We start from the raw sequence: 23,874 nt of genomic DNA, 5'->3' as shown, positions 1-23,874 counted from the left end.
GAAAGGTCATACAAGATAAATGTTGACGAGAGGGAAACATTATCAATATCAATCTAGATTATAAATAAATAATTGGATATTGTCATCAACTTTTCCAATTAATACTACTGTAGAAATGGCACCAACATACTATGGATATTCTATGTCATGTATATTTGTATTTTGATATATTGCTTTACTTGCTGGGGAAAGAAAATAAAGGGGGGCCAACACATTTTATTTAGAAAGTGGTCAAACAGTTGCAACTTTATTGAACCAAAATTAAGCAAAATTGATTCTTGCAGCCCTAACACAGCAGTGGTTCAAAGTGGAAGAGGCGATAGTACCCTCTAAGTACTCATATAACTAAGACCTACTCATATAACTAAGACCTACAGTTTCAAATTGGCATATTCAACACTTTATATGCACACATAGCTGTATGCACGTGCACATCTCCAAGCAGCCTTGTGCTCATGCACTGGGCCCTGTGTGTGCATATTCTGGTCAGACACTTGCTAAATTGTATGCACACCTCTATCTGTATCCATTGAAAATTTGGGCCAGAGTGCCCTATGCGTTGGGGGATAAAAATCCTCAACACCACCTAACCCCATAGAAACCTCCTCCCCACACATATATTTGTCCCCAATCCAGAGGCTAACCCTCCGAATGTTTTAATCTGGCCCTCGAGCTCCAGCGCGGGAGTGGGGTCTCAGGGCTTGCCCCGCTCCGGTGCTCCAGCTGGGGAGTCGGGTTGAGGGCTTGCCCCTCTCTGCACGGCTCCCAGAACCAGTGGCATGTCCTCCCTTCGGCTCCTATGCGTAGGGGCAGCCAAGGGGCGCCGCACGCTGCCCCCACATTGGCCAGGAACTGAGGCCATGAGAGCTGCAGGGGCGGTGACTGTGGACAGGGCAGAGTACAGAACTGTCTGGTCTCGCCTCCGTGTAAAAGCCGGAGGGGGGCATGCCGCTGCTTCTGGGAGCTGCTTGAGGTAAGTGTCGCCTGGAGCCTGCACCCCTGACCACATTGTGCATTCCAACCCCCTGACCCAGCCCTGATCCCCCTCCTTCCCTCCAAATCCTTCGGTCCCAGTTGGGAGCACCCTCCTGCACCCTCAATCCCTTATCCCCAGCCCTAGCCCTCACCCCCCCACCCCAACCCCCAATTTTGTGAGTATTCATGGCCCACCATACAATTTCCATATCCAGATGTGGTCCTCGGGCCAAAAAGTGTGCCCACCCCTGGGCTAAACTAACTACTCTTTACCCAACAAACATTGCCCTAAAGTTGCAATCATGTGAATAAAAAAGAAAAAGAACTCAAAACTGTCAGGAGGTAGATTAGAAAGGATCTGCTTTGTCCTGCCTCCTTTTATAAGAAGTCCTGGGCCATATGCCAGCCCACCCCAGAACTTCTGAGAGGTATTAAGATTGGCCAATGCAATCCCTCCTGACAAAAGTTGAAAACACTGGTCCACTGCCCCGGGAGTAGAGTTGGCTCTCAGGAGAAGCCACAACAATCTAACACCACCTGTTGTAATCCGTGCAACTATAGTGAACTATAAATAAACATCTGAGTAAAAATAAACTTACAAGAAATTACCTGTTCGCATATTATTCTGACAACAATTTTTATTCTTGGTTAGAGGCTAGTTTTCTAAAACAGCACCTAAAGACAAAAATTAAATTTAGCATTTTAATCCTATTGTATTTTGCCTGAGTAAATAGCTATATGGATGTATTTTCATTTATGCTGCAGACCAAGAAGTTTCTCTACTGTAGATAGAAATATTCTGTTATACTATATGTAAACTCAATTAATTTTAAAACTAATGGCAAACATTCATACGTACAGTCAAATTCATAAACCTTTATGGCACAGTGCTACTGATAAAGCAGATACACCTTCAGACTCGTTTGAATAATGAAAATATTGAAAAATAGTTCTACAGAGGAATTCCGCCTCGAAGAGAATGTAGTCATGCAGGACTTATAGTGCTTGATGCTTTTAGAAAATCTACATTATTACCTACATTGTTGCTTTATAAATTCCAGTGCACATTATAAAGCCAGTCATGATTCTGAAGTCAAATTAAGTTTTGCTGCAGAATTGGGCCCCACTTTTGCAATTCACTGGTATGTGAAACTTACTGTCTCACAATTCTTGGTTTTTTTGTTTGTTTATTTTCTATTTTGTCTGATTGTAAAATTAAATTAGAAGCTGAGAGTTTAATAAAATTCAAAAAAGTACTAGTTATATATGGATTACAGAGGATAATTTTTTTTATAAGGGATATAAATTCTTCTACTTCAGGACACAAACTAACCACTACCAGAGACAGCTCGGAAAAAACTTCCCTTTTGGGAAGTTTATTCCATAATTGTCCACTGTAGCATTTCCTGTAACTTATTCTAAAACATCTGGTTGTGGCCACGGTCAGAGAGGTTATTAATCAGAAGGATCATTGAATTGGACTGGTCTGGTACAGCAATTCCTATTTTCTAAAGTTTCCTATTTCTGAATTTATTTTGTTTTAATTCACATATCATACTGTATAGTAAACCACTAAAAATAGAACATATAAGAATAAATTAATTGTGGCAGCATATAGCCACAGGTTAGGAGAAATATGGAGAAGTACCACCGCCAGTAAGAGCACAATGCCAGCAGAGGACAATAGCCGCTACATCACCTTTAAAAAGGATGCAGTATTTACTCCTCTTTGCATCATCCATCCAAGATATTTCCTTCATCCCAGCCTTTAAAAGATTTTTTCCAGTTAAATGGCAAAACAAAGAATTTATGAGCATTACTAGAAAGAAATGCCTACACCTGAACCTCTCTAGTTGTACAAAACAAGTTTATATAGAAGCTTGTTTCAAAAGATTAAAAGGGTTTGTACTTACTGTATAGTGTAAGTAGATAATTCTGTTCCTCACAGGAACTTAAATCACTTCTCTACTCCTTCTTTAAGCGTCCTGACCCTACAAGAGAAATCTAAAATGGCAACTCCCTACATTACAAAGATGTAATACCAAGTCTCCACCCAAAGGGCAGTCCTCCTCTTTGGCTCTCTCACACATACATACAACTTTATCCACTGTAAGTGTACATAACAAAACAGAGTTAAAAATAGTACATGGCACAAAACAAACAAAAAAATCTCAAAAATTATTTACCTCACAACTAAAATGTTTACAACAAACAAATTATCTTGCAGATGTGGTATGTTCAGCAGAACCCCAGATTTGCATTTTATACCTGCTGTTAAAAAGCTGCAGACTTATGTGTGTGCACAGTGCAATGTGGGTGAGGTTGAGAAAAAGACAAAGGTGTGCACAGAGGCCAAGTATGGGCCAGGGAAACGCCCCTTTGTGCTCACAAAAGAGTTCTCACATTTTCACAACTGTAATCCTAGCAGATCCTCGATTATAAACAAGTGCTGTATTGTAGGTGATATTTGGCAAAAATTCCAAAGCAGTGTCCAAATTGCAACATAAAAAGAATACATTGCAGCCAAGTATCTGGTTACAAGATACTGGTTAAACAAATTAGAAAACTTTTACTCTTAATTTTTACCCCATAAAATATATCGTTCCTCTTTTTAAAATGACCCACTACTGTGAAATACCTAAGAGCTCTCATCCCAATCAATTTAAATAAGATACATGACCTAACTTTACACTAACTGCTTTACCAGGTTTAATTAGCTGCAACCTCCCCTTTACTATGATAGCTTGCCTAAGCTTTGTTTACAGGAATATCTTATCCAAATGTTTGTACCTATTGAAAACATTTGTTCTTTAAGATATATCTGTTCTTAATATAAATGTGGAACAAAAAATGCCCTACTTAATCTCATGCAAATTCACTTATTTTGGCCCATAATCCATTACTTTTTAGACATCCAATACATAACTGAACCTGGTTAATTCTGTTATAACAAATTTCCCCACTGCCACTATCAAACCCATATAGTCCAACATATCAGAAACTTGCAGAGACTGAATTTCCAATGCCTGGCCCTTGTGTAGTCATTTACAGCTGTGCAAACTAGGTGTAAACTAAAGTGAATGAAGAATTTTGATCTGGTGGTCATTTTACATTCAAATTACACAGGTGTAAATGACTAGACAGGGTGTGAGACAGTAGGGAATCAGGCCAACAAACCTCTATCTAGTCTTATTCTATTGTAATTCTTACTTCCAGCACAAAGCAACAAGTTTAAAATAACTATTTCCATGCACCACCCACTGTAACAAAACAGTAACTTACCTCAGCCTTTTTCTTCTTTAAGCTTTGGATCCTGGAAGCAAATGAGGATTCATTCCACGGAAGAAGCCTCTTTATCAAAAGGAACTTTATTCAGCTAAGGGGAAAATATGAATTTATTTCAGTACTTACATGATTGTCGGTAATGCCAACTTTAGGCAGATGTTTTAAACTCCCTGACCCTACCCTGATTGAAACCTTTATGAAAAGTGTAACTTCTTTACTGAAACATATTTCCAATCTGTTTTATTTTTTCCATTCTACTAAATACAATATCTCTTAACGCTACAGTTAATTAGTGGGAAATGGATTCACCCCCCACACAAATTTCAACTAGTTCACTTTATGACCTGTAACTTTTACCTTACCCTCACTAAACTTAGAGGGCCCAATACATCCCTGGTGTAATGCTGTTGAAGTGAATAGGGTTACATCAGGGATGAATTTTGCCTGGGTATATCTCAGCTTCTGACTCCACTTTCTGTTTTAAAATAAGAAGGTACTATTCCATATGTTTTGGAATTGATCAAAACTGAAATTAGAACCCCTATAAATTAGTGTCCAGGGGGCACTTGAATGGGGGCTGTCTCTCATCATCTCAGGTGAGTATAGGGTGACCAGATGTCCCGATTTTATAGAGACAGTCCCAATTTTTGGGTCTTTTTCTTATAAAATTGGGACAGGCTCATATTACCCCCTACCCCCTGTCCCAATTTTTCACATTTGCTGTCTGGTCACCCTAGGTGAGTACCCTAACCACTGACCTAAAAGTTATGATCCAGCTCCCCCTCCCTTCTTGCAAGACACACCGCAGGCACCTAAGTCTAAGAGAGGGTTCATTAGTGAGAATTCCAAGAAGAGATAATTGCCTCCCTCCAGTCCAGAATTATGTGCCAAACTCCCATTGTACAGAAAGTCTGAGCACCTGACTCAGGTTTTGTGATTTTTCTAGACATCTGCAATTTAGGCGGTGCAAGTCTGAGCACCGCAGTGCCTAAGTCCCTCTGTGAATCTAGCCTTTAGTGCTTATGCTTCTTATTTGTCTAAGGAACATATTACTAGTCTGAGGCCTTGATTTTCAAAAACTCTCGTACACCATCTTGCATGTAATTTGCATAGTAATCGCCAGCATTCTGCACACAAATCAGTTATTTGCGTGCATGAATAACTGGCTACCTGCATGTGCAATGCCTACTTTAAACATGCCGTTGTGGTAACTGCTCACACAAACTAGGCCAGCAAATATGTATACTTAACTGTACATTTTCATTTTTGAAAATGAAATCCTGAAAGTCACAAAAATCTCTATCAATAAGGGACTAGCTGAGAGAAGCATTTTGTTACATAATATTGGAAATAATCTTTCTATTTAGAAATGACAGGACCCACATTGCTAGATGGTATCACTTTACTTGGTATCTCGATAGAGAAAATTTCAGACACATGTTCACGTATTCAACCCTAAATAGACACAATCTAGACAGGATTCTACCTCAATCAATTCTATTCTGATGCTTTTTCTGTATCTTATCATAATACCAGTTCTGAAGACAATAATTGTTTGACAGACTACAGCACATAGATTAAAAAATTCTAATGTCAGCAGAACATAATTATATTTTTGCCTCTTCTATTACCTGAAGGTTCCATTTGATATGTCTTTAATGTCGGCTATATTATTTGGAATCCTATAATCCATCAAATTTAATTAGATCTGTTAATAACAATAGCCTCAATTCCACAAAGCATGTAAACAAATACTTAATTTTAGGCATGTGAGTGGTCCCATTTAAGTGAATGGGATTTAAGCATGTGCATAAAAGCTTTGCAGAACTGCAGAACAGAGCTTGTGAGGTATATATTCAATGTATATATTCTCTTATGCAGAAGCACAAGGCCCGAAACAGCGTGGAAAGCTGGGTTTCTGCTTCATGGTGGGTGATCATTTCTGTGGGTGGGCCCACACACACCTGTGCACTCTGCAACTGTTCTCTGCTCTGCAGTACAGGGAGGATTTGTTGGGGCTATGGTTTGCGAACAGCCAGTGAGTTTTTGCACAGGTTGGATCCACGAAACTGCATAACAGAGAAGCAGTGGGTTTTGTCCAGTGCTCGTTCACCCTACAGTGGTGACTGCAGCCCATATATGAGAGTGCCTCTTTCTATGATTGAAGGTTGGGAGGAGCCCTTTGCTCAGAGCACTATGATTGGTCTCTAAATGATCTTGTTTGCATTACCCCCTGCACGCTTACTAACAATTAATCTTTTATACTACTAATTTCCAGTGTACTTGAGCTTAAATTTATATTTTTAAATTATTAAATTGTCAGCTATTCTATACATCTGTGACTTGCTTCGTCCCAACAGGAAGGGAAATTGGAAGACTTGCATGTGCAGGCAGATTTTTAAAAAGGAATTAAATTAGCTGCAAAACCACATATATTCCCTATTTTTATGGTGCTTTGCTCACCACACACTTTTTAAAAATAATTTCCACAAAAGTCCCTAAAGATGATAGATAAATTACCGAAATAGTTTTTCAGGTATGAGTTTTCAAATACTTGCTGTTATTTTTATTGTGGCAGTATCTAGAGGCACCACTCAGAATTGGTGCCACACCATGCTATGTATTCATAGATTTTTAAGGCCAGAACATACTATTAGATCATCTAGTCTGACCTCCTGTAGAATTTCACCGTGTTGTCCTTGTATTTAGTCCAATCACCTGTTTGTATATTATGAAAACACAAAGTAAATGATGGTCCCTTTTCCCAAAAATGTATTATCTATTTAAAAGAAGACACAAGTGATTGTAAAAATCAAGTTGAAGGAAGGAAGTGAGACAAGAGAAACATTAATATATAAACTCAGGTTCTTAGGCCAGATATATGCACAGCTAGCTGGTTTTGAAGAAGCTAATTTTAAACAGTAAATTTAAGATATACAAAAAGATACAATATTGTAAGTCCTCTACTGTCCATTCAATTACCAGTTATAAATTGGCAGTTTTCTATAGGCATTATATAGTAAAAGAGGTCTCAAAGTATTTGAAAGTGGGCAGATTTGTGGCCTAAATGAAAATGAGCGCAGGGGACTGGACTAGCTGACCTCCCGAGGTCCCTTCCAGTCTTATGATTCTATTGGGTTCTGTGCATAAGAAGCAGCATGGAGGAAACCATGGAGGTGCTTGTGAAAGAAATGAGCAATGGAAGCTGGCAATGTTGTAGAGTGGAAGGGACAGGAAGAGTGTGATAACATATAAGAATGGATAAGTTGGGCAGAGCTAAATTGTGAAAGAACTTAAAGGTGAGACCCAGAAGCTGTATTTGATGTGGTACAGAAGAGAGAGCCAGTGGTGAGACTTGGAGGTCTTTTTACAAAAGTTAAGGAATATGCAAAAACGATACATAGAACTAACTACCCATAAAGAAGATCTTATAGGCCACGGCAACAGCCAGGAAAGCCTTTGCAGCCATATTGCCCTCCCAGTGAGCCATATCATTTCTGCTTCTGTCAGCAGAAGGTTCAGACATCCAACAGTTCCCAGCTGCAGGAACTGAGAGAAAGTGAGATGCTTCTGAAAAGGTGCCACTCTTTCTGTACAGAATCCCCACCGTAAGTTTCATGATCTTAGTGCAGGAAGGGGATCAAGGAGAGGGTCTGGCTGAAAAAGTATTATTGTTCCCTCTTCCTTCACCAATAAAAAACCTGAAGAATCTTCACGGAAAGAACCCCCAGGCTGCTTTTATCTACATGAGCTACACCTCAGCATAGAACTGCCTCCAAAATTGAAGAGCTGACACTGGTTACCCTTTGGCTTCCCCTCTTACTAATGCTAAGGTGTTCTTTCCTAGAGCCGAGTAATTAATGAAGTCTCAAATGTTTTGTGATGGTGTATTTTTGTATATACAGCTTGGTTTATGTTTTTACTATAGTTTTCTCAAAACTTTTTTAAGGGGGGGAAGGCTTGACTCTACTTATATATGTATGCAATAGAAACCCATCAGTGACCATCATTTGTAATTCCCCCCATACACACACACACAAGATTACATGAACTGATTTCAATCTGGTTTTACTAGAAAGGGTTCTTTTCTCCTACAGATAATGCCCTATAGCATGTAAGGCATTTTTCTTTGGCAGCAGATTATTATCACTTCTGAAAACCAGGGTTCAGACAGTACAAGTGACAACAGTAAAACTTTTAGATAATATATTGTCTCTGTGGCAAATCCTTTAGTCTTTACTCAGACAAAACTCCCATTGAGGTCAATAGGAGTTTAGTCTGAGTCATGGCTGATGGACAATGAAAGTAGGATTGAATTTAGTGGAAGTTTTGCCATCTTCCTCAATGGGAGTGAGATTATAACCCAAGTAGGGGCTGCAGAATTTGTCCCACTGTTCTTTTTAACCTTTGGAATACTAACTTATTCTATATGTAGGACATCTAAAATTCTTGATCTAAGGGATAAAGCATTTAAATACTTCCTCACATTAATCCATGTTAAACTCCTATGGAAATGCTCATGACATCTATATAAATAACAAATAATTTATTCCATATTATTGCTATTATAATTTATGTAAAGTAAGCAAAAATCTCATATATAAGGCAGTTAACATACAAGTAAAATGTATTTATGTATATGCACAGCCATGTGATAGTTTTATTTACTTTGCTGTACCTGCATTTTGCCTACTAATCCATCTCCCCAGGTCTTAGTCTCATGCTCCAAACATCTAAGCATCTTCAAACATATGCCTTTTAAAAATTAATTTATCAGAGAAGTATTTCTTTCTTTTTCACCCCAAATATAGAAACTTACCCCAAATTACATTGGCCAGGGGCCCAGGATGATCAGTCAGTTTTAGACTCCGCAAAGGAAAGGGAGTGATATGAGGCCAGTGCTCAATCTCTGTTCCCCGAGCATTGGACAGCAGAGAGAGGGTGGCGTGGGGTAACATACACTTGTCTGTAATAGGATTAAACAATGGTTTTGTGCTTTCCCCCAGCACTTCCAGAGGCAAAATGCCTACCATTTGCACAAATGCCATTGAGAACTGCCTGCTATGAGGCTATGTCTGAAAGCCATAATCCAGCCTTCTTCTCAGTTGCACTACCAACTGTGAATGTAGTCTTTACAGAAGAAAGAGGGCCTGATGGGGTATTTTTCATTCCCCATCCCTTCTCCTTCTTCATATGTCAGCTATATTTGGTGGAAGAGAGAACCAGCAAGTTATAAAGTTACATTTGGCTGGATCCAATATCAGTGACATTGAATTGTAAATCAAATAAAAGGGAAATGTTGCCAAAGAAATCATATTGGGGATATTACAGGCACATGGAACTGACACGGCAAAAGTGCAGAGGAGCAGCTAAATGTTTGGAGTATTGCTGAAATAATTCAGCAAATGGACCTGTGCCAAGCAGATACCTGACTGATTTGTATTGCAACAATTTGTAGATAGGATCCAGCATCTGACATACTTTTGGTGAAATTAAAATAATTTGGCAGTGGATCGATGACTTGTTGGTTTTGAATTTTGAGAAACATGTTTCTCTGCCCTATCACAATTCTCAGCTGCTACTGTGGAGCAAATGATTACATCACTGCTAGAGTGGAATATGAAAAGAATATCTTATTTATATATTGCCCATATCGATAGGCACTGTGCCTGGCCCACTGGCCCAAAGAGAAGCCGCTATTCTTCCCAAAAAAGAACTAAGAAAGAACTAAGAAAAACATAATCCAGAAATGAAGAGCTAGTGAAGAACATAGACACAATAGTCAAAGATGAACTGTCCTAAATAGAAAGACCTAGCACTGAGTGTTAAAGACAGCTAGCAAGACAATCTGACAGATGTGGCAGTTTATACATGTGCTTTCGTTTCTGACAGAGCAATAACTTTTGATCTGGATTAAGTCTAGAGTTACAACAAAGACAGAAGAAATGAATCCCACAATTAAAGGTGAACCAGAAGGCACTGAAGATGATCCATGTGAGCACAAATACATTTTAGTCATATAACAGGTATGAGGTTTTGTAGGTTATAATAAACAAGCTAGCCTTCATGTCAGAAATGTTTGAGTATCTACGTGAGGGCATGTGGGAATGCAAATATCTTTTGGGTTGAAGAAGTTATTTTGGCCTGGCAGTATTTTTGCAGGTGGAAATATGAAAAACTTCAGTTCATGTCTCTGCCAAGTTGACAAAACACAACAGACATTTTGCAAAAAGAAAAGGAGTACTTGTGGCACCTTAGAGACTAACCAATTTATTTGAGCATGAGCTTTCGTGAGCTACAGCTCACTTCATCGGATGCATACCGTGGAAACTGCAGTAGACATTATATATACACAGAGACCATGAAACAATACCCCCTCCCACCCCACTGTCCTGCTGGTAATAGCTTATCTAAAGTGATCATCAAGTTGGGCCATTTCCAGCACAAATCCAGGTTTTCTCACCCTCCGCCCCCCCCCCCCCCCCCCACAAACTCACTCTCCTGCTGGTAATAGCCCATCCAAAGTGACCACTCTCTTCACAATGTGTATGATAATCAAGATGGGTCGTTTCCAGCACAAATCCAGGTTTTCTCACCCCACCCCCCCACCCCCATACACACAGAAACTCACTCTCCTGCTGGTAATAGCTTATCTAAAGTGATCATTAAGTTGGGCCATTTCCAGCACAAATCCAGGTTTTCTCACCCTCCCCCCCCCCCACACAAACTCACTCTCCTGCTGGTAATAGCCCATCCAAAGTGACCACTCTCGTCACAATGTGTATGATAATCAAGATGGGCCATTTCCTGCACAAATCCAGGTTCTCTCACCCCCTCACCCCCCTCCAAAAACCACACACACAAACTCAATCTCCTGCTGGTAATAGCTTATCCAAAGTGACCACTCTCCCTACAATGTGCATGATAATCAAGGTGGGCCATTTCCAGCATAAATCCAGGTTTTCTCACCCCCCCACCCCCATACACACACAAACTCACTCTCCTGCTGGTAATAGCTCATCCAAAGTGACCACTCTCCCTACAATGTGCATGGTAATCAAGGTGGGTCATTTCCAGCACAGATCCAGGCTTTCTCACACACACACACACACACACACACACACACACACACACACACACACACACACACACACACACACACACACACACACACACACACACACACACACACACACACACACACACACACACATAAACTCACTCTCCTGCTGGCAATAGCTCATCCAAACTGACCACTCTCCAAGTTTAAATCCAAGTTTAACCAGAACGTCTGGGGGGTATGAAAAAGCAAGGGGAAATAGGCTACCTTGCATAATGACTTAGCCACTCCCAGTCTCTATTTAAGCCTAAATTAATAGTATCCAATTTGCAAACGAATTCCAATTCAGCAGTTTCTCGCTGGAGTCTGGATTTGAAGTTTTTTTGTTGTAAGATAGTGACCTTCATGTCGGTGATTGCGTGACCAGAGAGATTGAAGTGTTCTCCGACTGGTTTATGAATGTTATAATTCTTGACATCTGATTTGTGTCCATTTATTCTTTTACGTAGAGACTGTCCAGTTTGACCAATGTAAATGGCAGAGGGGCATTGCTGGCACATGATGGCATATATCGCATTGGTGGATGTGCAGGTGAACGAGCCTCTGATAGTGTGGCTGATGTTATTAGGCCCTGTGATGGTGTCCTCTGAATAGATATGTGGGCACAGTTGGCAACGGGCTTTGTTGCAAGGATAGGTTCCTGGGCTAGTGGTTCTGTTGTGTGGTATGTGGTTGTTGGTGAGTTTGTGGGGGGGGGGGGGAAGGGTGAGAAAACCTGGATTTGTGCTGGAAATGGCCCAACTTGCTGATCACTTTAGATAAGCTATTACCAGCAGGACGGTGGGGTGGGAGGGGGTATTGTTTCATGGTCTCTGTGTGTATATAATGTCTACTGCAGTTTCCACGGTATGCATCCGATGAAGTGAGCTGTAGCTCACGAAAGCTCATGCTCAAATAAATTGGTTAGTCTCTAAGGTGCCACAAGTACTCCTTTTCTTTTTGCAAAGACAGACTAACACGGCTGTTACTCTGAAACAGACATTTTATAGCTATTGATTTTGCATTCCTGTAACTAAGAACAATGGCTAAATTTTTAAAGTAGACATTTTCATACTGGTAACTGGTAATGTGTCGTTTATGTTTTTAAAAAGTAAGTGGCAGGAATCCTATGTTTACAAGTGACTGCAATGCATGTATAGTAACTATTTTTCATAAAGATTTTTACTCTAAACTCTAAATGTAGAAGCCCTCTACACCAACATTCCACACAAAGATGGACTACAAGCCGTCAGGAACACTATCCCCGATAATGTCACGGCTAACCTGGTGGCTGAACTTTGTGACTTTGTCCTTACCCATAACTATTTCACATTTGGGGACAATGTATACCTTCAGATCAGCGGCACTGCTATGGGTACCCGCATGGCCCCACAGTATGCCAATATTTTTATGGCTGATTTAGAACAACGCTTCCTCAGCTCTCGTCCCCTAAAGCCCCTACTCTACTTGCGCTATATTGATGACATCTTCATCATCTGGACCCATGGAAAAGAAGCCCTTGAGGAATTCCACCATGATTTCAACAATTTCCATCCCACCACCAACCTCAGCCTGGTCCAGTCCACACAAGAGATCCACTTCCTGGACACTACAGTGCTAATAAACAATGGTCACATGAACACCACCCTATACCGGAAACCTACTGACCGCTATTCCTACCTGCATGCCTCCAGCTTTCACCCCGACCACACCACACGATCCATCGTCTACAGCCAAGCTCTGCGATACAACCGCATTTGCTCCAACCCCTCAGACAGAGACAAACACCTACAAGATCTCTGTCAAGCTTTCTTACAACTACAATACCCACCTGCAGAAGTAAAGAAACAGATTGATAGAGCCAGAAGAGTTCCCAGAAGTTACCTACTACAGGACAGGCCTAACAAAGAAAATAACAGAACGCCACTAGCCGTCACCTTCAGCCCCCAACTAAAACCCCTCCAACGCATTATTAAGGATCTACAACCTATCCTAAAGGATGACCCAACACTCTCACAAATCTTGGGAGACAGGCCAGTCCTTGCCTACAGACAGCCCCGCAACCTGAAGCAAATACTCACCAACAACCACATACCACACAACAGAACCACTAACCCAGGAACTTATCCTTGCAACAAAGCCCGTTGCCAATTGTGCCCACATATCTATTCAGGGGACACCACCACAGGGCCTAATAACATCAGCCACACTATCAGAGGCTCGTTCACCTGCACATCCACCAATGTGATATATGCCATCATGTGCCAGCAATGCCCCTCTGCCATGTACATTGGTCAAACTGGACAGTCTCTACGTAAAAGAATAAATGGACACAAATCAGATGTCAAGAATTATAACATTCATAAACCAGTTGGAGAACACGTCAATCTCTCTGGTCACGCAATCACAGACATGAAGGTCGTTATCTTAAAACAAAAAAACTTCAAATCCAGACTCCAGTGAGAAACTGCTGAATTGGAATTCATTTGCAAATTGGATACTATTAATTTAGGCTTAAATAGAGACTGGGAGTGGCTAAGTCATTATGCAAGGTAGCCTATTTCCTCTTGTTTTTTCCTATCCCCCCCCCCCCCCCGATGTTCTGGTTTAACTTGGATTTAAACTTGGAGAGTGGTCAGTTTGGATGAGCTATTGCCAGCAGGAGAGTGAGTTTGTGTGTGTATGGGGGTGGGTTTTTGGAGGGGGGTGAGGGAGTGAGAGAACCTGGATTTGTGCAGGAAATGGCCTAACTTGATTATCATGCACATTGTGTAAAGAGTTGTCACTTTGGATGGGCTATCACCAGCAGGAGAGTGAATTTGTGTGGGGGGGTGGAGGGTGAGAAAACTTGGATTTGTGCTGGAAATGGCCTAACCTGTTGATCCCTTTAGATAAGCTATTACCAGCATGACAGTGGGGTGGGAGGAGGTATTGTTTCATATTCTCTGTGTATATATAAAGTCTGCTGCAGTTTCCACGGTATGCATCCGATGAAGTGAGCTATAGCTCACGAAAGCTCATGCTCAAATAAATTGGTTAGTCTCTAAGGTGCCACAAGTACTCCTTTTCTTTTTACTCTAAACTTGTTCTTCTAAAGAAATTTTCAATGCACTTATCTTCATTCTGTATCTAACCACTGTTTTATTTTGCTGATCTCTCTCTCTCACACACACACAGATCTCAGTACAGCTCAATGTGCTTGCAGACAATGGCCCACATGGAGTAATTTGCTGGATTAGGGCCCAACCATTAAATCTACTTTAGTCTTGAATAGACCTAGTGATTGTGCCTCAATGATCTCCTTTGCTTGCAGATGGTGATACTACTGCATAAACCTGTGTTGCTTGTACCTGTCCCAAAACTGAATTCTTGACTTTTACGGTGGAAGGACTGTCAGCAGACCACCACTGAATGCCTTAACATCCAGGAGAAAGGACAAGCAACAGCTAAGTCCCCGACACAACAAGAACCTCTAGATGTTGCACCATTAGGGAACCAATCCATATACAAGAAAGGGGAACCTTCTTGATCAGGTCTCCCTGGTTGCCTTTATACAGGGAAGAAAAGTAAAAAAAGTGATCAGATGAGTCTCATAGACACCAAGGTCAGATGGGACCATCATGATCATCTAGTCTGACTTCCTGTACATTGCAGGCTATGGAACCTCACCCACCCACTCCTCTAATAGGCCCATAACCTCCAGCTGAGTTACTGAAATCCTCAAATCTTGATTCAAAAACTTCCAGCAACATAGAATCCACCATTTATTGTAGTTCAAACCAGCCAGTGAGCTGTGCCCCATGCTGCAGAGGAAGATGAAACCCCGCCCCAACATCTCTGCCAGTCTAATCTTCCTTCTAATAAGAAAAAGAAAAGCACAAAAGGCAAGTTAGATGGCCTTCAACCCCAACATTTTTACTTGTAATACAGATTTTCTGGGTAGTATCTCACAGGGCAACTACTTTGAAATCTAGTCTTTGAGATGGGAATCAATGCATCTAAAAAATTGAATCTAAATAACCTGCTAGGGGCAGAGCTCTTCTTGACCTGCTGCTCACAAACCGGGAAGAATTAGTCGGGGAAGCAAAAGTGGATGGGAACCTGGGAGGCAGTGACCATGAAATGGTCGAGTTCAGGATCCTAACACAAGGAAGAAAGGAGAGCAGCAGAATACAGATCCTGGACTTCAGAAAAGCAGACTTTGACTCCCTCAGGGAACTGATGGGCAAGATCCCCTGGGAGAATAACATGAGGGGGAAAGGAGTCCAGGAGAGCTGGCTGTATTTTAAAGAATCTTTATTGCGGTTACAGGGACAAACCATCCCAATGTGTAGAAAAAATAGTAAATATGGCAGGCGACCAGCTTGGCTTAACAGTGAAATCCTTGCTGCTCTTAAATACAAAAAAGAAGCTTACAAGAAGTGGAAGATTGGACAAATGACCAGGGATGAGTATAAAAATATTGCTCGGGCTTGCAGGAGTGAAATCAGGAAGGCCAAATCACACCTGGAGTTGCAGCTAGCAAGAGATGTTAAGAGTAACAAGAAGGGTTTCTTCAGGTATTTTAGCAACAAGAAGAAAATCAAGGAAAGTGTGGGCCCCTTACTGAATGAGGGAGGCAACCTAGTGACAGAGGATGTGGAAAAAGCTAATGTATTCTATGCTTTTTTTGCCTCTGTCTTCATGAACAAGGTCAGCTCCCAGACTACTGCACTGGGCAGCACAGCATGGGGAGAAGGTGACCAGCCCTCCCTCTGTGGAGAAAGAAGTGGTTTGGGACTATTTAGAAAAGCTGGACGAGCACAAGTCCATGGGGCTGGATGCATTGCATCCGAGAGTGCTAAAGGAGTTGGCGGATGTGATTGCAGAGCCATTAGCCATTATCTTTGAAAACTCATGGCGATCGGGGGAGGTCCCAGATGACTGGAAAAAGGCTAAAGTAGTGCCCATCTTTAAAAAAGGGAAGAAGGAGGATCCTGGGAACTACAGGCCAGTCAGCCTCACCTCAGTCCCTGGAAAAATCATGGAGCAGGTCCTCAAGGAATCAATTCTGAAGCAGTTAGAGGAGAGAAAAGTGATCAGGAACAGTCAGCATGGATTCACCAAGGGCAAGTCATGCCTGACTAATCTAATTGCCTTCTATGACGCGATAACTGGCTCTGTGGATGAAGGGAAAGCAGTAGACGTGTTGTTCCTTAACTTTAGCAAAGCTTTTGACACGGTCTCCCACAGTATTCTTGCCAGCAAGTTAAAGAAGCCTGGGCTGGATGAATGGACTATAAGGTGGATAGAAAGCTGGCTAGATTGTCGGGCTCAATGGGTAGTGATTAATGGCTCCATGTCTAGTTGGCAGCCGGTATCAAGTGGTCGGTCCTGGGGCCGGTTTTGTTCAATATCTTCATAAATGATCTGGAGGATGGTGTGGATTGCACCCTCAGCAAGTTTGCAGATGACACTAAACTGGGAGGAGTGGTAGATACGCTGGAGGGTAGGGATAGGATACAGAGGGACCTAGACAAATTGGAGGATTGGACCAAAAGAAAGCTGATGGGGTTCAACAAGGACAAGTGCAGAGTCCTGCACTTAGGATGGAAGAATCCCATGCACCGCTACAGACTAGGGACCGAATGGCTCGGCAGCAGTTCTGCAGAAAAGGACCTAGGGGTTATAGTGGACGAAAAGTTGGATATGAGTCAACAGTGTGCCCTTGTTGCCAAGAAGGCCAATGGCATTTTGGGATGTATAAGTAGGCGCATTGCCAGCAGATCGAGGGATGTGATCGTTCCCCTCTATTCGACATTGGTGAGGCCTCATCTGGAGTACTGTGTCCAGTTTTGGGCCCCATGCTACAAGAAGGATGTGGAAAAATTGGAAAGAGTCCAGTGGAGGGCAACAAAAATGATTAGGGGCCTGGAACACATGACTTATGAGGAGAGGCTGAGGGAACTGGGGATGTTCAGTCTTCAGAAGAGAAGAATGAGGGGGGATTTGCTAGCTGCTTTCAACTACCTGAAAGGGGGTTCCAAAGAGGATGGATCTAGACTGTTCTCAGTGGTAGAAGATGACAGAACAAGGAGTAATGGTCTCAAGTTGCAGTGGGGGAGGTTTAGGTTGGATATTAGGAAAAACTTTTTCACTAGGAGGGTGATGAAACACTGGAATGCGTTACCTAGGGAGGTGGTGGAATCTCCTTCCTTAGATATTTTTAAGGTCAGGCTTGACAAAGCCCTGACTGGGATGATTTAGTCGGGGATCAGTCCTGCTTTGAGCAGGGGGTTGGACTAGATGACCTCCTGAGGTCCCTTCCAACCCTGATATTCTATGATTCTATGAATCTAGATACTTTTGTTGTGAGAGACAAGCTAATACCTTCCTCAAATTCTGGGAAGCCTTTCAAAATATTGGAACCTGAATGTCACTAAGACTGACTTTGACACATTTTATTTAATATTCTTTTATTTATTTACATTATACAAAAATAAAAAGGGGCATCTAATCAAAACTTTACAACCCCTTGACACAAGTTATAAAAACAAATATAAAATTCCCTCTCTGAACCTTATAGTATTAAGTAGAAAACATTTAACCTGAGATATTTCCTGTGCTTCTGACTTATTAAGATGAAGAATTATGCTTCTTGAAGGTTGAGGGCCCAAATTAATCTTGAGAATTTAGAACAAGGATTGTAGTTTCTAGAGTTGCAATAAGGCCATGGCACCAGCACCTATGTTTTGGTCTCCATTTCCAGAAGATATTGGACCTCATCCAATAGTAGTGTATAATTAATAGGATTTCTGAAGAGGAATGGAAAGTTTTGGCATGACCTGAAACTGAAGGGCACAGTCCCATTTGATAAACTCTGAACAAAGCTACATCCTTCCATGCCTGTAAACATTTACACAATAGGAAGCTGAAATTAAAATTGGTTCTATGTCCTCCAGCAAAACTGTGGTTTCACTGTAGCTACAGTAGAATCCAATGGATACAAAAGAGATATCTCTGGCAATCCTAGAACGATTAGATCCAAACTGTGCTTGACATGGAAATTCCTTAAAGAAACGGTGGAAGGACTGACCTTGGATATCAGCAAGAGAGCTACTTATACAAAGACTGACTCAATGTCAGTGCCATAGCTGTTAATCTGGTAACTGAATTTTATCACCAAGAGCACCAGCAAACAATGATGGTCCTTACCAAGGACCTAGTCATCTAACCTGAAATGTCATGAAAGGCTCACAAAAGGTATCTTCCAAACTACTGATCTTCTTAAACCTCATGAATGTCTTACTACTTAGGGCTTGTCTACACTTATCAGTAGCTCACCACTGCTGCAATCGATGCAGCGGATGTCGATTTAGTGGGTCAGTGAAGACACACAAAATCGATGGGAGAGCGCTCTCCAGTAATCCACCACTCCGAGAAGAGTAAGGGAAGTTGATGGGAGAGCGTCTCCTATTGACGCAACATAGTGTAGACACCACAGTAAGTTTACCTAAGCTATGGTGACTCCAGTTACATTATTCAGGTAACTGGAGTAGTGTAACTTAGGTTGACTTACTGTGATATTATAGACAAGGCCTTACTCTCAGGGATATTTTCCAGAAATGGGGATATTGTCGTTCAAAGGGTATAACAAACCATAACTGCTTGTAATTAGTAGTTACTAAAATAAAGACCAGAAAAGAAAATGCCCTCTTCCAAAATCCATTTTCTTTGACACTGTGAACATAACCAAAGAACCTGGGTGGGATTCTGGCTTGTAAAGTTTGTCATATTTCCTGTTCTTTGGTACATTAGAGACTGTGTGGTTGGGGGCCATTCAGATTGTAACATAATGACAGTTTCTAAGACCCTGCACAGGCATGCAGGGCTTAGAAGTTGAGCAACAGTAAGCTCCAGTGCTAAAACCCTGCATAAAAATGCAGATTAATTATTGCTGTATCACTCTGGCATTTGGATTTCGTTAGCTGCCACTAAGATATGAGGTGTTTTCTCTGGAATATAGAGAAAAGTGTGGCGCACAGGAAATCCTGCAAGGAAAGCCAAGGGACAGCAAAGCTTGGGGAGAAAACTTAGCCAGAGATTTCTGTTATGTAAGTATGCTTGTTATATAAGTTGCCAACACAGCCAAACCCCAGAAAAATAGTAAGTTTGAACTATATATATAGTGGGTACATGTCATTCAAAATAGGCTATGAACTTGACCTGCTTACAGAGATCTTAAGGCTCTACAGAAATGATAATATTACTATTTATTATCATCATCCGTTTAATTAAAGGCTATACTACTAACACCAACATTTATCATGACATGGTGGTCACAGATCAAATTTTGCCTTTACAGCAAATTTAAGAAAAATCTTCCACTTCTAACATTTTATTAGGAGTTTGCATCCAACTGTTCATTCGTATATTCAGAAACCCCAGTTGTACAGTGTCAGATATTTGTCCCTCTTTTTTTCATCCTAGTTAATCCTATATAATGGTTAATTACATATAGCTCAGCACAACTTCAAATTTATAAAAATATTTATAGGCACCCTTCCTATACTTTGCGCATCTACCATAAATTAAACCCCCACAAAATACAAGAGGGGTATTATGCCTAGGAATATTATGTATTCTATCTGCCACCAGTGAAAAATTACAATAGGTAAGTAATGAACTTGTGTTCCGTCAGAGTATCAAATGCACACATAGTGGACTAAATTCTGCCCTAAATTACACTTTGCAACTCCACTGAGCTCAGACGGGTTGCACAAGTGTAAATGAGAACAGAATTTGTCCCATTATTTAAATGCTTGGTTTTGTATTTTAATCTTTGAGTTAGCTGGCAGATGTATAAAATCACATGTACAGTATACAGAGAATTCCCATTTAACTGTATCCCGAAGAGGCCCACATACAAACATTGTTTACTCCTCTAAGTACTTGGACTATATTGTGCTCATAAAGTTTGCCCCATATAGACCCATTTCATACATGGATATATAAGCAGCTGGTGGGTAATGAAGCTTCAAGCACAGCTCTAATAGGTATTAAACTTTTCCTGACCTATCTGTCTGAAGACTCTAGTGCTCAGAGCAGCTACACTTGGGAGGTGAGGCTGCTGCAAATCTGTCAGGTACACAAAGGGATATACAATTTCTGGTATTTCATGTAGCGCTCCACAAGCAGATTCAAGTCCTGGGACTATGCAAGGGGAATTATTAGTTAATCAGTTTTAGATGAGAAACTTGTATAAATACACACCCCAAAACCCCCACAAGTCACACTGTGTGCTCATACATTTAATTCCTCCTCTACAATAATCCCAGATCTCACTCTCATAGAGCCTTATCCCCAAACACACTTTTCTTTAAAAGTGTATTTTTAAAAAGCAGTTTAAGTGTAATAAAATGTTAAGGTTCGCAATGTGGTATTACTTTTTATATTCATAACTCAGAGTTATAGATATTCCCCTACCAGATTCCCAGTTATACCTCTCTCTCAAATTTTTGTTAAAGGTGAGATTCAGATCCAAACGTCACAGCTCAAGACCATTCTTATTAGAAATTGGTATATTAATTACCAGTTTCGCCAGTGGTTATTTGGTAGAATAATAGGTCCATATCACTTCTAAGATACTTCAAAATATGTTGTAAAACTTTAATTTTAAAATGTGGTCACTGGGTGCTTCAAGTAACTAGTTTTTATAAACTAAGCACAATCCAGACACAAAATAATTGTCTAGAAACCTCTTGTGGGAGGGAAGTGTTAAAAACTGACTTTTAGTCTTAATTCCCTGCATTTTGTCAGTTTAAAACAGGCTTTTAACCTTATTTTGTTGTTTATTTTTTGCATTTAATTTTCTATTAATTTGTTCTACTTGACCTACCCCAATAAATGGGTATTATTTACTCTATTGGTGTAATCTTTCTCAGATAGGACAATCTGCTGAATCAATGTAATCTCTAGTCTGCCTCACGAAATCTTGCAGCTGCTCACTCTCTTTGTGATTATGTAATTGTTCTGGTATACATGTAAGCAAGCAAAACTTTAGTAAGTATGTGGAGGGGGGGAAGAAACCTTTATTGTAAAAGCAAAATTAGTGGAGTCTTGGCACTATACTAGCAGGGCACAAACATTGCTCAATTGAGGACTACAATAGCAACATGCCAGGAGCCCCAGGGCTACATTTAATTTGCATAGACAGTGTCGACTGTTGCAATCTTCATCTTTAGTGTGATGGTACAATTCCTATATACTACAAGTCCAAACATGCAATGATTCTAGCATCCATTTTTAATCTAGAAATGCAGCCTATGAAAATTCTGTGGTCCAGAATGCAAACATTTGTCTTCATAATCATCCACCTCAGTCTGCAGAGATGATGGCTCCCAAGATCCAAAACACTATACTGACTTGAATGACATAGCCTGCTGAAAAGACAAATCCCAACATGCAATGCTCCATCTTGGTCCAAGTGCACAGAAAAGATGAGCCCCCAGAAGAAGATGGTTAATCCAAGCATCACAGCCCCAGGGGACAAGAGGTTTTAGTGGCAACATGCCATCCTGACCATGATGGACTTTGCATTAAACTGGAATACAATGAGCTAGGGCCTCTTTATCCCTGGCAATTGGACACAGATTTCCTGTAATTCCAGAATTTGCCAAATGGTCCTGATTTTTCTCTTGAGTGCAACCTTACATCCCTATTCTTGAAATAGGAGACTCAAGAAAGACCATGACGTGGTGAGCAGTTTGGTATTTTGCTGTGGTGCTGCTTGGGGCAAATTCAGGATGGTGATGCCTCACATCTTCCCCTGCATATTAAAGATGTGGTAGCAAATAGCACCAGGAAGCCACAGAGGTGCCTCCATCCTCATGTGAGGAAGACCAAATAAGGCAACTTTGCACCTTACCGTGCACTAACAGCCAACCTCGTTGGGAGCAACAAATCCAAGTGGGTTGTCAGGTTAGTACAGATCTGTCCTTCCTGCCCTCACTTCAGAACAACACCTCAGGGCAGGGCCCCGTTTCAGGGATAGGATGCTCCTCATGAGTGACTCCCCGCCCCGCTCTAGGTTGGGGCTCCCACCTCAATAGCTCCTCCCCTCCCCCAATGCAGGGCAAGAGTGGGGGGTCTCTCCTCCATAGCCCTCCCCTCCCCAGTGTAGGAGGACGAGGTCTTAATAGCTCCTTCCCTCCCCCAATCTAGGGCGGTGTGGGGGCGGGGGGTCTCTCCGCAGTGGCTCCTCCTCCCCTCCCCCCTAAGGCGACGAGAGCGTCTCTCAAGAGCCACTCCTAGCCCCCAGCAAAGGGTGCAGTCCTACTTCAGGAGCCCGCTCCCCTCAGGCGCCCCTCCGTTGCCCCATCCTAGGGTGGTGAGGCCTTTCCTCAAGGGTCCCCCTCCCGAGACAGGGGCTCCTTCCTCCCTCCCTCCCTTCCCCCCTACCGTAGTACTACGAGCCTTACGCAGTCAGTCATCTCCATTGGGCCTGCATGCCCCACGTGACGCTGAGCGTGCGCCCCGAGCCGAACTCAGCTGTCACAGCCAGTTGTTTCCTAGGCGACCCAGAAGAAAGGGAGCGCGCCAGAGAGCGAGCGAGCACTAGGACAGGGCACGTGCACGCGCCAGAGAGAGCCAGAGTGCGCGCGCGTTGGAACCCCGATCTCTTGAGAGCGCGCGCCAGCCTGATCCCGGGAGCTGTTGCTGCTGCAGAGCGGAGCGGGATGTCAGGATTCCGGGCATCAGGTATGTGTCTACCGGCCCCGCCCCCCCCAGCACTCCCTCAGGGCAGGGTTTGCACACGTGCCCAGTCCCACCCGCAGTGGGAGGCGCTGGGGACCCCCCTCCGTAATATACCACATAGCCCTGCAAAACACCTCCGGCCTCTGCCAGAGTAGGGCATCCCCCAGATAGCGGGCTGCGTGGGTCAGAGAGCAGGGCATCCCGTATATAAAGGGGCTGTGCAGGTCTGTATGGCAGGGAGCAGGGCATCCCCTATATAATGGGGCTGTGCAGGTCCCTGTGGAGAGAGCAGGGCATCCCCCATGTAACGGACTGTGTGGATCTGTATGGCAGGAAGCCCCTCATATAAAGGGGCTGTGCGGGTCTGTATGGCAGGGAGCAGGGCATCCCCATATAACGGAGCTGTGCGGGTCTGTGTGGCAGGGAGCAGGACATAACGGGTCTGGATGACAGGGAACAGGGCATCCCCCATATAATGGGACTCTGCAGGTCCCTGTGGAGAGAGCAGGGCATCCCCCATATAACGGGACTGTGCAGGTCTGTATGGCAGGAGCAGGGCATCCCCCATAAAATAGGGCTGTGCAGGTCTGTATCGAAGGGAAAAAGGCATCCCCATGTAACGGGTCTGTATAGCAGGTCTGCATGACAGGGATCAGGGCATCCCACATATAACCGGGCTGATTGGGGCTGTATGGCTGGGAGTAGGGTATCCCACATATAACAGAGTTGTGCGGGTCTTTCTGCCAGGGAGCAAGGTATTCCCAATATAATGAGGCTGT

General features: G+C 42.2%; 1 protein-coding gene across 1 annotated transcript in view; it reads right to left on the bottom strand.

The window, feature by feature from the left end:
• Nucleotides 1-22,841, bottom strand: part of NRG4 (neuregulin 4) — a 63,636-nt gene extending 40,795 nt beyond the window's left edge. Inside the window, exons 1-4 of the mRNA XM_077828950.1 lie at nucleotides 22,819-22,841; nucleotides 4,258-4,351; nucleotides 2,889-2,966; nucleotides 1,585-1,650 (exon numbers count right to left, since the gene is read on the bottom strand). Of these exons, the coding sequence (XP_077685076.1) occupies nucleotides 1,585-1,594 (10 nt within the window). The 5' untranslated portion in view covers nucleotides 1,595-1,650; nucleotides 2,889-2,966; nucleotides 4,258-4,351; nucleotides 22,819-22,841. The remainder of the gene's footprint in view (nucleotides 1-1,584; nucleotides 1,651-2,888; nucleotides 2,967-4,257; nucleotides 4,352-22,818) is intronic.
• Nucleotides 22,842-23,874: the final 1,033 nt, after the last annotated feature.

This window comes from Eretmochelys imbricata, chromosome 10, assembly GCF_965152235.1.
Source record: "Eretmochelys imbricata isolate rEreImb1 chromosome 10, rEreImb1.hap1, whole genome shotgun sequence".
Taxonomy (NCBI): domain Eukaryota; kingdom Metazoa; phylum Chordata; order Testudines; family Cheloniidae; genus Eretmochelys; species Eretmochelys imbricata.
The sequence above is the reverse complement of the archived record's forward strand: the minus strand, read 5'-3'. Positions and strand labels throughout refer to the sequence as shown.